Below are 12,734 nucleotides of genomic sequence, written 5' to 3'. Positions count from 1 at the left end.
ATTGTGTGCATACTGTATCATAGTCTTAATATCTGGATATAGCTGTTCAACCCAGTCTATTGTATGCTGTCTCCTAATGTCTGTGCTTGTACATGCAAACGCACACATGACAATAAGCTGGAAATGTCACATATATGATTTTCCAAAATGATGATGCACCTCATTAATTTTAATACTGCTCAGGGCAATTTGTAATGGCATATTTTGCCATCACATAGATTACGGTGGACCGATTGACAACTTTTTTTTTTAAATCTATACATTTTATTATTTGAAATCTACCAATGACGTATATTTCCAATGGGTGGACCACACTCTGCAGATTATACTCATGTGACTTGTCCTTTTGGCACAGGCTTATTGTGCACAAAAGTTTTACAAGTGCGAATAACATGACACGACTGTCATGTATTTATTTACCTTTCCAAGATGGCAGATGCACGCCTATCTAAGAGTGCTGAATAAAAATTAATACAATGTGTGCAGAAGTGCAGAAAGATGTGGCCTGGCAGCAAATTGCAGCTTTCATACCTCCCAAAGAAGAAAAAATTAAAACAAATTAGAGGGGGGTGGAGGAGCAATGGTGGATCGGGTGGGAAGAGGATGTAAATGCAGCTGATCAATGTGAGCAGTAGGTGTTTGGGCAAGCAAGAAAGAGCGAGGGTTAAAAACATCTGGCGTGAGGAGCAACTCAGATAGTGGGAGGGTGAATTCAAAGGTGGAAGAAGTACATAAGTGAGAGAGCAACAATATACCTTAGTCTTACAGACTACTAGAAGAACAAGCATAGAAAATGCAATAGGTCTCGCATTTGATTAAGTTAAAGCTATTAGCTTTGCTAATGGGATTGTATAGAAAAGCAAATGGCTTTAACTTAATCAAAGCCGAGACCTATTGCATTTTAATGCTTGTTTCACACGCATCCAAGGACCACAGAAATAGCCAAGGCCTACAATTAAGGCTCGGCGTTCCTGGCCATTCGGGGACAGGCGTGTCGGGCAGAGAAGGAAAAGGACTCTGTCTTTTCCTTCTTGCCCAGAGAATACAATAACAGTCTCCACTTCTGCTCTGCCTCTTCAGCTGCCCCCTCTTTCTTTCTAGCAGCTTCTCCTCACTTACTGAAAACCGTCACTTCAAGAAACAGTTATTACTTCCTCTTTCCTCCTCTTTCGTTTATTTGTTCCCCTGCGAAATGGATCCAAAAAAACAAAAACACTTTCGCTGGAAATGCCATCTTTATCTGGAATTTTTCAATTCGAAAGTGCAGCCTCTAGAATAAAAGGTTCAAAATATGAACAATATATAAATAACTAACTAAATAAAGCAAGACAGAGTGATCGCAAAGTAGCCAGATTGATTTTATTCACAGCCAAAAAAATTAGCGCCCCTTTTAACAGAGTTTGCAAGTAAAGCGCTACTTTTGTTTTCTTGTCTTTCTTTGAAAAGCATTGCTTTCCCCTGGCGGGGAACTAGTGCACCAATCCTGGAGGTACTGCAATGCGTGGATTGGGAAAAATAAAATGTGTACTGCTGCTCGTGTTCAGGGATGTGGTCTTTTTTACAATACTGCTTACGTTTTGTAAGGGTATAAGCAATGGACATTGAAATGGGTCCAGTCCGAGCCGTGTAATTACGTCCTTGAATTTTCAGGCAAAAGCACTCACTGATTACTAAATAGTGAGTGTAAAAGCGTTAAGGTAACCATGTTGTTCCAGCTTACATTTCACATGCTTAACTTAATTTTGATTTCCCTACGACTGTTTCTTTTTTCCAGGATGTTCCTTTTTTTGTATGCAGCATATTGCCCTGGTCTAGTGCATAATTTAAATTGAGCCGCATCCAAGTGTTTATAGTGGGGCACAATTGGGGTGTAGTTAAAGGCAGTGCAAGTTTCTCTCAGTGAGGTAGTATGGTGTTCAGTGGGGGGAGAGGTTGCGGGACTATGGTCAGAGCTGCTGAATTTGGAACTGGGAAACCAGGGTCAGTCTTCATGACCAGTCCACCAGAGCACTCTCCTGAGGGAGCACATTCCCATGCTAGACCTTTAGAAGGCCTCGCTAGACCTTAAAAGCCCTGGTGTCTCAGCACCAACAGGTAGACCCTAGCAGTGGTAAGTGTGGATTAATCTTGAAGACCTGTCCACCACAGTCCATGCTGAGGGTGATCTCCAGACTAGCAAACAGGCCTAGAAAGCAGCACACCCTAGACCAATAGTGACGGACACTGAGGTCACAGGATCTTTGAGAAGAGCCGGCTCTAGGGCAGTGCGATCGGTGTGATCGCACTGGGCGCTAACTTTGGGTGGGGGCATTGTGTTTGCAAGTATATTATGGTTTTAAAAACGCTTGCTGCTTCCTTCCTGGCTTTCAGAAATTTTTGGCAACAATAAAAATGTAATGATCACTCCGGTGATTAATGTTCTTGGAGTTTGTTTAGTTGGAGTTTGGAAAGGTAGTACAGCGGATTAATGTGCCTGCTGCAAAGAATATGTAAGGTTGTCATGTGACTCCTACACCTTGTAGTCATTAGTCTTATTTAAAATTTCTATACAGGGATTTACACACGTATAATTGATTGCCTCTATGTAATGTAATGTGCTCCGACACCCTACAATGGTATGATTGGCGATATAAATCAAATTATGCAGCAAAAAAAAAAGTGCAGCGTAATGCAGGCTATTTTCTGATATTTTATTAGTTTGACATTTGTACACATGCGAACAGTCTTTGGAAAGATTTTGCCTTATTAGTACCAATGTAACATACAAATGCAGCAGTGAGAAAGGTAATCAGTCAACCTTTGCAAAGGGCTGTCCACTTTGCAGCAACACAACTTTTGATCTGTTTGATCTACAAACAATTAATTAGTTAAAATTGTCAGATTATGCAGCAGATATGGCTGAGCCATAATTAAATAGAAAACATTTGCAAACTAGGATATTTTGCCATTAATATTTGAACTCTTCTTGTGGAAAAGGGGAGGAGAAGTGCTGATGACAGAAACTCCATGGCTCGGAGAGAAATGGCTTATGCTTCCACTTTAAAATGTATTTGGGACATTCTGTGATTGGAAACATATCCCACTTTGTGAATTTATTTTAATGTCAATAACTCATATTAAACCTTAAATAATCATGAGTATCCATTGGTTGAATTAAATAACACAATAAGCTGTAACTGGGCAGTGAAATGACTAACAAATAGTAAAAAAACTGGGATGTTTTATGCATTATGGCCACACCACTGACTCCACCTACAGTTACAAACCTTGGGTTATTCCGGTCCTCTGATTCTTCGCCCACAGTTCCCCTACTCCCACCCCTCCACTGAGCATGATAAGATACTAATCAGCATAGGGCTGAGCAGTAGAACTAGAAAAATGAACCTGGCTTTACTTTCTTCCCTTCAAATGTCAAGCACTATGTCTCAACCCTTTACTACTGCATACATGCCAACATTTTGGGACAGGGAGGTGGGAAATTTAAAGTAAAAAAATCAGGAGAATGAAAATTCCTCATGGACTTCTATTGTAGAAAATGCAATTTCAGGCGGCAGACAGGTAAAATAAAGCCATTTTTGGCTTGAAAAACCGGTAGTCTCCCGCCTGAATCGGGTCTGTTGACATGTATGCTGCTGAGAACTATACGTCATGTAGTGAAAATGACCCAGCGAAGATCTATAGATTTGAGATCTGAAACTCTCCAACAAAGCAACAGGCAAAGCAACGCGGCCAACTTAGCCAACATCTGTTTATTAGATAGATCTGTGTTTTTAAAGCCAAGGTTCTAGAGTTCTCCAACTACAACAGCATCATACTAGGAGAAATAATGTGGCCCAGGACGAATCATCCTGCAAATTCATTTTAGACGTCTTTAAAAGTTTTCTTAATAAGGGGTGTTCTCCCGCTGAGCTTTTTTAAAAAAATATTCTTGAGAAAGGAGAGAGCTTACCACACACCTTACTAAGCGGCACTACAGGTGTTTTAATGTAATGTGCACTGTCCAGTGCTTTAAATGGTCCGGTACTTTCCGCTACTGAGTGTCAGCGCTTTTCTATTTTGAAAAGGAGGGTACCTGCACTCTTGTATTGTGTACTCTTTTGTAAAATGCACACGTCACTTTTCCTCTTGTAATGTATCGTTTGCTACCTCTTGTATTTTGTTGGCTTTTGATACATGCACAATTGCCACCATTGCCTCATGTAACGTAACGTTTGTTCTTGTGTTTTGAGTATCTGCCATTTAATGCAGTATTATACCGCTACTTGTACTTTGTATGCTTTTGTAACATACACACGTCACGTTTTTAGGTCTTGGACTAGCGTCCCACGCAGTGGGCAGAGTCCGAGATTTTATGTTTTGCAGTATGGGGGCTTGAACCCGCCCCTCTTCTCCATTGGCTGGCCTCGTAAATGCTGGCCAGCCATTGGAGGAGAGGAACGTCACTCAGTTCAGGCCCCGTCTTGAGCAGATTCGGGGCGTTTCTCTCTTTTTTTAAGCTCCGCCCCTTTTCTAGTGGTAGGCATTACACCCTCCTTCTCGCCGAGGTCCCAGTCTATTCCTCCTGTAATGTACCTTTTGCTACCTCTTGTATTTTGTTTGCCCACAATTGTCACTTTTGCCTCATGTAACTTCACGTCTGCTTTTGTAACGTGTTCACTTGTATCGTAATATTCTCACGGATCATTTCTGTTCCTATTGTGAAGCACTCTGACGCACTGACTGCACTGTGCTTCCCTCCAGGACCCGGATCCAGACCGGGGTTTTTTTTTTTAACAGCATTTGCTGGACGTGTGTGCGACCAATTACCAAGTTCTGCCTCAATAGAAGTACCTCTACTACTTAAAGATGGCGCTCGAGCATAAAGCCGCTACATCACCGCGCCATTAGCAACAATGGATTGACCCAGGACTGCCGTCTACCTAATCAGCAAAAGTAAGTCGGCGTCATGTTTTCTCCCTCGCCGACCCGGTCTACAGACTATTTCCACCTTGTACTAGTTTAGTATCCCGTCCCACTTTTTGTTCGGTGGCCATATAGTCTTGTATTTTGAGGGGTTGGGGGGGGTACATGGTAACCCTGGAGTGGGGAGTCACAGACACGCCTTCGGCTGATTCCCCCGCTGCTCTCAATCCGGGATCCCATCCGCCACGCTCCTCATGTTGCTGCTCCAGATTTTGCATATTTTCACACAGGGGATACCTGCAGTCACTGTGGGGTGGCGCACCACACAGGATTCACATCTCTTCTTTGCCCCAGTTCTAGCTTTACTTTGAAGTGCCCTCCATCCCCACCCCACCTGCCAGCTTTCCATTAGTCACTCGTGTTCATCACTTCAGACGAATGTCCTGCTTTTCAGGCCCATATTAATTTCCTTATGATGCTGGAAGCCTCCTCTGTCTGCGTCCAATCAAAAGTTAGCCCAGCGGATTAATCTGCCTGCTGCCAAGAAATATGTGCAATCTGCATATCAAGAGTTTTGCTGATCCATCCGGGTGGATTGAATACTTTTCATTCAGAGGCCGGTGACTCCAGTACTACTTTTGACCCCTGATCGCAACTAGGGGCTAATTCTGTTTCCGATGAAAACCCCTGTTGTGCCTGAAACGGATTTAAAACTGGAGAACCATATTCAGCCTTCATGACCAGTCCACCAGACCACACTCCTGACAGAGCTCATTCCGATGCTACACCTTAGAAGGCCCCATAGACCTTAGAAGCCCTGGTGTCTCAGCACCAGCAGGTGGACCCTAACGGTGGCAAGTATGCTTAACCTTGAAGGCCTGTCCACCACTATCCATGCAGTTCACTTCCAGTCTTGCAGGCAGGCATGCAAAGAAGCACACACTAGAGCAACAAGGACTCTGTCACTGAGGTCACAAGACCCTTTAGGCCAGTCCACCTCACCCATTGGTGCCTCCATTGGCCTTTTTCAGCACTAGTAGTGCAACTTACCAGGGGTTGGCAATGTAGGATTTGCATGCACACCAGACTTAGGGGGTAATTATAATGGCGGAAGGACTGCCACATTGCCCGTCAGTGATGGTCTCACCCCCATCAGTGATTGTATTACCGCCCGCCATATTACAATGGCGGGTGGTTCCCTGGCAGTAGGAACGACCGATCACCACGCCCCAAACGGGCTCCTTGAGCCCTCCTGTGTTGCGGAGGGGCTCGTAGTTCCTACAATGCTGGTAGTGCCTACCAGGCACCGCAGTAGGGATTATGATGTCCTTTACCCACCAGCCTATCCATGGTGATTCACCCACCATAGAAAAGCTGGTGGAAAATGACAAAGGGGGCCCGTAGCAGACCCCTTTACCCCCCCGGCCCCCAGACATGGGTCCTGGAAAGCACCTACGGTGCCCCCCTACATATCACAGCACCATGTGGCGCTGCCACATAGTGCAGTGATATATGTAAGATGTCCCTTTTTTTTTTTACACTGCGACGGGTGATGCAGCCAGCAGCGCCTGCCTCAATTTAAAAGATAGGCATTGCGAAAGCCGTAGTGGCGGTTGCATTTTAATGCCTATCGTGGGGCCACCGCTTTGTAGGCGAACGGTCTCATTCCCCAATTCAATGGCGGGTGGACTGAGGTCTGCCTGCCATCGTAATCAGTCCCTACGTTTTGGGTAGAAAGGAGGCAGGGACTTTGAAATGAGGTTGACCATGTGGCCCTTATTTTAGCCATTTGTAATGTTTCTGTTCTACGTCATGGGGAAGGGAGAAGGCTTGGGTCCTTGTGTCTTGCAGAAAGGAGAGAAAAGGTTGCATCTGCTCTTCAGGAAGGATATACAATGCAGAAAGGACCAGACTAGCAACTCTGGCATTTCCTTTGTGGGCTGCAAGCTAATGAAGCGTAATTTAAGTTGGTGTCGGCAGGTGAGGCCCAACTGCATTCTTTGTTAGAGACTGGTACATTATTTAAACCATCAGACTGTAAAACCAAACAAGAGAGAGAAAGGCATCAAGAGTTGTGGGCAGAAGGAGGAAGGGAAATATGGAAAACAGAGAAAAGGGGGAAAGCAAAGATGAGAAAGAACCTGTAAGAGTGAGATAATGTGGAGGGAGAGTATGTTGGTGGATGAAGGATGCAGGAGCCTGAAATCAAATAGACAGCCTTGGTTCTCAACAACCCAGCTCCGCCACAGATTCCCTCACTACCACCCTTTTATAGTGCTGCTCAAGTCTCCATAACCACTCTCTCAGATGCATTTAATTTGTTATATAGCGCCACTCATACCAGTGCAGGGTGTCAGCACTTTACATCACTCACACTACACAGAGGCAGTCAATCAATCATAGGTGTGTAAATCTGTGTATAGGAAATATTACATACATCTACAGGGTGTCGGAGTCACAGGTCATCCATACTTGTATACAGTATTGTTTAAGAGTGTTTGGTCTGGATGTTGGAAAGTGGGTTAATAGTAGGGGCAAATGTATTTCTGTCCCTGGCCATAAGGCCACTACCTCGGCTCAGTGCCGGTCTTCGAAAATTATTCCCATGCTCAACCCCTGGTAGCTTGGCTGTGAGTAGGCGGGCTTAACTTCAAAGACAGGTATGTAAAGCATTTAAAAACACACATTCAGCAAATAATTAAGACAACACACAATAAAAATCCAACACCAATTTATAAAAATAGGAAGTCTTTTTCTCTTTAAAAGGAAAAAAAAGTCCAATGTCGAGAACCTGGGATATAACTTTTTAAAGATTTAGCACTATATAACACATAGAAACTTATAGTTCTTTTTGGTACATCTGGTCACGCTAGACCTAATCAAAGTCAAAGTTTCAGGCCCACCGCGTTTCGGTGAGGGTTCGCTGGCTTGCCTTGTGACGACGAGCTCTCGGTCAAAACTTATGGAAGTCCAACCCCCGAAGCTTTCCAGCGGCATGAGCCAGGGATCCAGGCTGGCACACAGTTGATGGTTGGTGGCTTGGCTCTTGTGGTTGGTCCCGATCACCTTTCCTACGTTTGGAATTAGAAACTTTTACAGAGCTTTTTCTTGCGGTCCCTCAACGCTTTTCACTAGGCCGGATTCAGTCAGGATTCGCCACCTTGGGTTTGATCAAATTCTGGAAGTCGGGCCCCTGGAGATTTTCAGCAGAAGGAACCTGGACGGCAGGCCAACTCATGGTTGATGTTTGCCGGCTTGGCTAGCCAGGGTGAGTTGGTCCATTTATGGAGCTTTTTTCCAAAGTAGCTCCAACTTCTCCGAACCTCTGGAACTTTTTCCTGAAGTTTTCCAAAGGGTCTCAAAGTGTCCAAAGTTTACTCCAAGGGTCTGGAATCTCCAAGATGGTCCTTGAAAGGGACTTCCATTCCCATAATCCACTTGGACAAAACTCCTACAAATTCACTCGTAGTTCTCCAGGCTGGGGATTCTTGGTGGTCCAGGTGAGATCTGTTAACCTTCAACTTGCAGGGAGTCCACTCTTTAATCCTTTTGAAGCAAGGAGGTCCACAGGGCTGTAATTGCAGATTGTGCAACAGGTACAATCTTCAGAGTCCAGGGCCTGGTTGGTGCAAATCAAATTCCTCAGCAGCGACCCTTCTTTTCCCAAGTTTGATCAGTATTTTCTGAGTGGCTCTGTCCCTCTCAGATACTTATTCCAAGTTCTCTGGGTCAAGAAGGAGGTCACTCCTGTGCAATGAGGTGCAGGGCAACGCTTCCGGGTATGACCACATCCTCAAAAGTGTGGCATTATTTTCTCACAGAGAGCACAATTTCTCCAAAATTCATCATGGCTGATTTTCCAGTACAGGGAGCAGAACTAACTAAACCAGCCTACAGGATGGCTTCATCTACCTAGGTCCACTCCCCTTACATCTGGGAATTCCTCCTGAATCCCCCCTATCCGGCTGTGGGGCCGGGAGTAGAGGTGTAAATGAAAGTGATTTCTCCAGTTTGCCTCCTCCATCCCTTGAAGAGCATTATTTACTACCCCTCCCCCTGGCTCTGGCATTCCCATGCCCATCAACCTCTCCTCCCAGAAAGGCTTCCTAAAACCATGGGTCATTTATCACCTCTTCAAACAGCCATTCTAATGCACTTACCTCTGACCAATCAAGGCAGAGCACTAGAGGGCTGAATTGTGGCTTGGCTTACAGACAAGAAAGTCTTATAACTTCTTGTCTGTACATTTTAGAATAAATTCAACAATACCACATTGCAGCATTTTTCAGTAACATTCTTCTGAGTCCTCTAATCCAATTGTTACGGCTTTCCTTTCTTCTGTTAATAATTAATAACCTCTAGCAATGTTAACCTATGGGCTGGAGAACTGCAATGGAAAAATGACCCGGCCAATTTCTCCAATACCAGGGCCTATATAAGGACCCTGCTTATACCTACAGAACCCACCAACCCTGGAATACCCAAGAAAGACTTTAGGGGTTCTAGTTATATCAAAATATTGCAGAGCCTCACTTCACAGTGCTCCTAGCACAAAACCCAATTTCGGGAAGCACTTTACTACAATGTAGGCAGTGAAATGTGCAATTTCACTAAACTCAGGGCACATAAAACTCATTTTATAAGGGTCCTCCTTGTAGATACCCGACCCCCACCCCTGGAACACCTGAGGGAAACCCTGAGGATACCTAATATGCCCCAACATTGTAGTTTATCAATTTGTAAGTGCCCCACACCCAGAAGTCAAGTTTGGGCACGATTTGCGTTTTTAAAGCAGTCCTGCAACACAGGCCTACTTTTAAAATAACCTCAGGCTTCAGCAGTGACACATGCAAGTGCAGGAAGGGCTGCTGCCCTCTAAAGCACCATGCCCTAATATATACTAGGGACGTAAAGGTAGTTTCAATCCCCATGCCTGATTATGTACTAGGGCCATATAGGAGAGGTCATGCCAATCATAGGGGACCCTAACCGATAGTGCACCCTGGTGTATGTAGGTGTTTTCACTGTATTTTTAAGTGTCTCTTTCAGCATAGCACTGGCCCTGGGCCTGTTTAGGCAGAGGCCTGGGTCAGTCAGGTACCACCAGTACCAGTCAACAAAAGGTTAGGGAGTGCCCAGGACACAGGATGGCTTTGCAACACTAGAAAAGCACAAACTCAGAATTTAAAACATAACGCCATAGTTGGGGGTTCTCTTTAATAATCAGAATTAATTTCCATCATAATGAATCCATTTTCCAACATGAGGATAATGAAATACTGGGGAAAAAGCATAATGTTCTAATCTATACCTTTCAGTTTTAATGCAGCTCTTTGGTGACGATTACTAGCTTACTGTTCAATGATAAACTGCAAATAGCAAAAGAACCTCTCAGACAAAAGCAGTAACTCACTGACCTATTTACATGATATGCATTTTCTGTCTGTGTGGTACACATTCTTTGCAGCAGGCACATTACCCCACTGTGGCTACCTTACCATGAGTCAAAACTTCCACTAAACAACCCTCCGATCTCTCTCAATAAAGAACATTAATCACCAAAGTTATCTTCACATTTTTATTGTTGCCTGAAAATTGCTGGAGACCAGAAATGCAGCAGCAGGTACTTTTTAAACCATAATGCACTTGCAAACTTGACGCCCTCGCCCGAAGTCAGCGGCCTTTGATTGCTTGGTGCATGAAGATGGAAGATTCATATACATGTTTTCTTAACATTTGGTCTGATTACTATGTGAATGTAAATAACAATAAAGCATACATGCAAGCTGTGACTACATGCCAGCTTATCTCAATATTTCACTTCAGATCTATGCGACTGTATTTGTTTAACGGGCGGTGATTTGTATAGGGTCACTGGAAAGTCCACAAGGTTGTCCCTGTCCCCCACAGAATTTTAGTGTCTCCTACGCCCCTGAAAGTGAAGCCATAAAAGAAAATTCATAACAATTGAATCAGCCTTAAAATATAACAGTACACGTACTCTGTCAGCATTAGAGTTCAACCTCAAATCGTATCGTATATTAAAAAAAATGAAGAGTTCGTTTATTAGTACTGTGTAAGGAACATGCGAGCAGCGTCCGGCAGCAGAGAACAAAAAAACACACATTGAAGTTACCTCTAGGGGGGTTAGTCGGTGCCTCAGTACAGCTCCCCGAACTCCCACCACAGCGCGTGCGTATGTCAACAAGTAAGCTGAACTTTAATTTTAGTACCGACCTCTGCCCTCGACATAGTCAAGGGACTACAGCGTCACTTTGCTCGCGCTTGAGCCCAAAGGTTGAGTTGGGTATTATTAGGGTCACTCACACGTACAGGCTAAAAAGTCTAATTATTTCAGTCACCAAATGAGGCTACCTTGTATATTCCATTGTGAAAAACTGTGACTGTCCCGGCAAATCCGGGACGCCTTGCCACCCTACCGCCCTAACATTGTTGCTCCTTATAGAACACAATAAATAATAAGTTTATAAAATACCACAATATCATAAAACCAACTGCAGCTTTATTCCAGGTATTCGCAATACTTACACCACCATTCAAGTTCCAAGGACACTTTCTGTGTTTCGTCGTGCAGCACAGCGTAAACGGCTCACACACATTTTCCTTTACACCTAATATGGCCCTCGAGTGGACACGGAGAATTCCCCTTATGCTGTCTAGTGGTTGAATCATCTGTTTGTGATTGGCTACGTCACGTGACAGGAGAAAACGTCATGGTTGAAACTGTAGCACGCGGGCGGAAGCGTAAAGCGCTGATAATAACAAACTGATCCTTAGGTCCGGGCCGTAGGCCTGTCTGTAGACGTTTACCCCCCTTTTTACCCCATGTCATAGTAGATTCATTTTCAGTCTTTTTTTCTGCTTGTTTATTCCTCTCGCTTTGTATTCGTGGTAGGCGTCCCTCGTCCTGTCTAACCTATGAGTGTTTCTTTGGTGGTGATCCGGCTGGAGCTCGCCGCACACTCTCCCTTCCCGGCAGGCTTCCAGTACTGCGCAGGTGAGTGCGCACCCAGAGACGCGGCCCAAGAAAGGGGACGGACTATAGTATGTTAACTTCATACGAAGAAGATCGTATCTAGGGCTTGAGTTGAGAAGAATAACACATGCGTGTTGGAATAGAAGGGAAGGGGCGAGGGAGGTCAGGCCTTTGGGAATTGTACAAGGGTGTCGGTTGAGGCTGTTGGAGTGGGGCCATAAATGTGAATTGATTATGAAGACGAGAGAATTTGCGTTTTTTTACGAACCCTAAGCCTCATCAGATAGGGGAATGGGCATAAACCTGGCGAGGGACACTATTATACGAATCGGAAAAACTGGATGTAAAGACCCTGGGAAATAGACAGCATAGAATGGCCTAAGTGTATCCACACTGAATGAAATATGTCTGGGGAGATTGCCTACCTGGGTTTACTGAAGAAGATTTGGGAGGGGAGGCGTGTGTGGGGGTCAGTGCTGAAACTTGAAAACCTTACTCCGTAAACTCATAAACTGGGGATCAAAGTGTGACAACAAAAAAGGTGGCGGAGTCACGAAGGGAAGAGTAAATCAGTCTGACAGTCAACTTATACATTTACTTTTTTTAAACTTTGACACCAAGAAATTGGCCACAAGGACAAACGTGATTGCAAATCTGTTCTGGCTTAATTGGCTGGAAAGGCTGCATTTTAAAGTATCTTATGGGGTTAAGACTCCTATTGCAGCGTAAAATTGATTGCTTCCAGAAATACTGTTTACTAAATAAGTTAGTATTCAACTAAGATTTTGGTATTCACAAAAGGGTATTTATTTGAAAAGTCGGAGCATTGAGGTGG

General features: G+C 44.2%; 2 protein-coding genes across 8 annotated transcripts in view; one reads left to right on the top strand and one right to left on the bottom strand.

Moving 5' to 3' along the window:
* The window catches only part of ACAD10 (acyl-CoA dehydrogenase family member 10), a 627,389-nt gene extending 615,815 nt beyond the window's left edge, over nt 1–11,574 (bottom strand). For 2 of the 7 annotated variants that reach the window (XM_086943064.1, XM_086943059.1), the window contains exon 1: nt 11,039–11,125. The gene's annotated coding sequence lies outside the window, so the exon portion shown is untranslated. Of the gene's footprint in view, nt 1–11,038; nt 11,159–11,451 lie in introns of those variants that run through there. The other 5 variants (XM_086943061.1, XM_086943062.1, XM_086943065.1 and 2 more) reach the window with 5 other exon arrangements.
* A 46-nt stretch (nt 11,575–11,620) lies between these two features.
* The window catches only part of BRAP (BRCA1 associated protein), a 281,450-nt gene continuing 280,336 nt past the window's right edge, over nt 11,621–12,734 (top strand). Inside the window, exon 1 of the mRNA XM_086943057.1 lies at nt 11,621–11,920. Coding sequence (XP_086799183.1) covers nt 11,842–11,920 — 79 coding nt within the window. The 5' untranslated portion in view covers nt 11,621–11,841. The remainder of the gene's footprint in view (nt 11,921–12,734) is intronic.

This window comes from Lissotriton vulgaris, chromosome 11, assembly GCF_964263255.1.
Source record: "Lissotriton vulgaris chromosome 11, aLisVul1.2, whole genome shotgun sequence".
Taxonomy (NCBI): domain Eukaryota; kingdom Metazoa; phylum Chordata; class Amphibia; order Caudata; family Salamandridae; genus Lissotriton; species Lissotriton vulgaris.
Note: the sequence above shows the minus strand (reverse complement) of the source record. Positions and strands in the feature narration are given on the sequence as shown.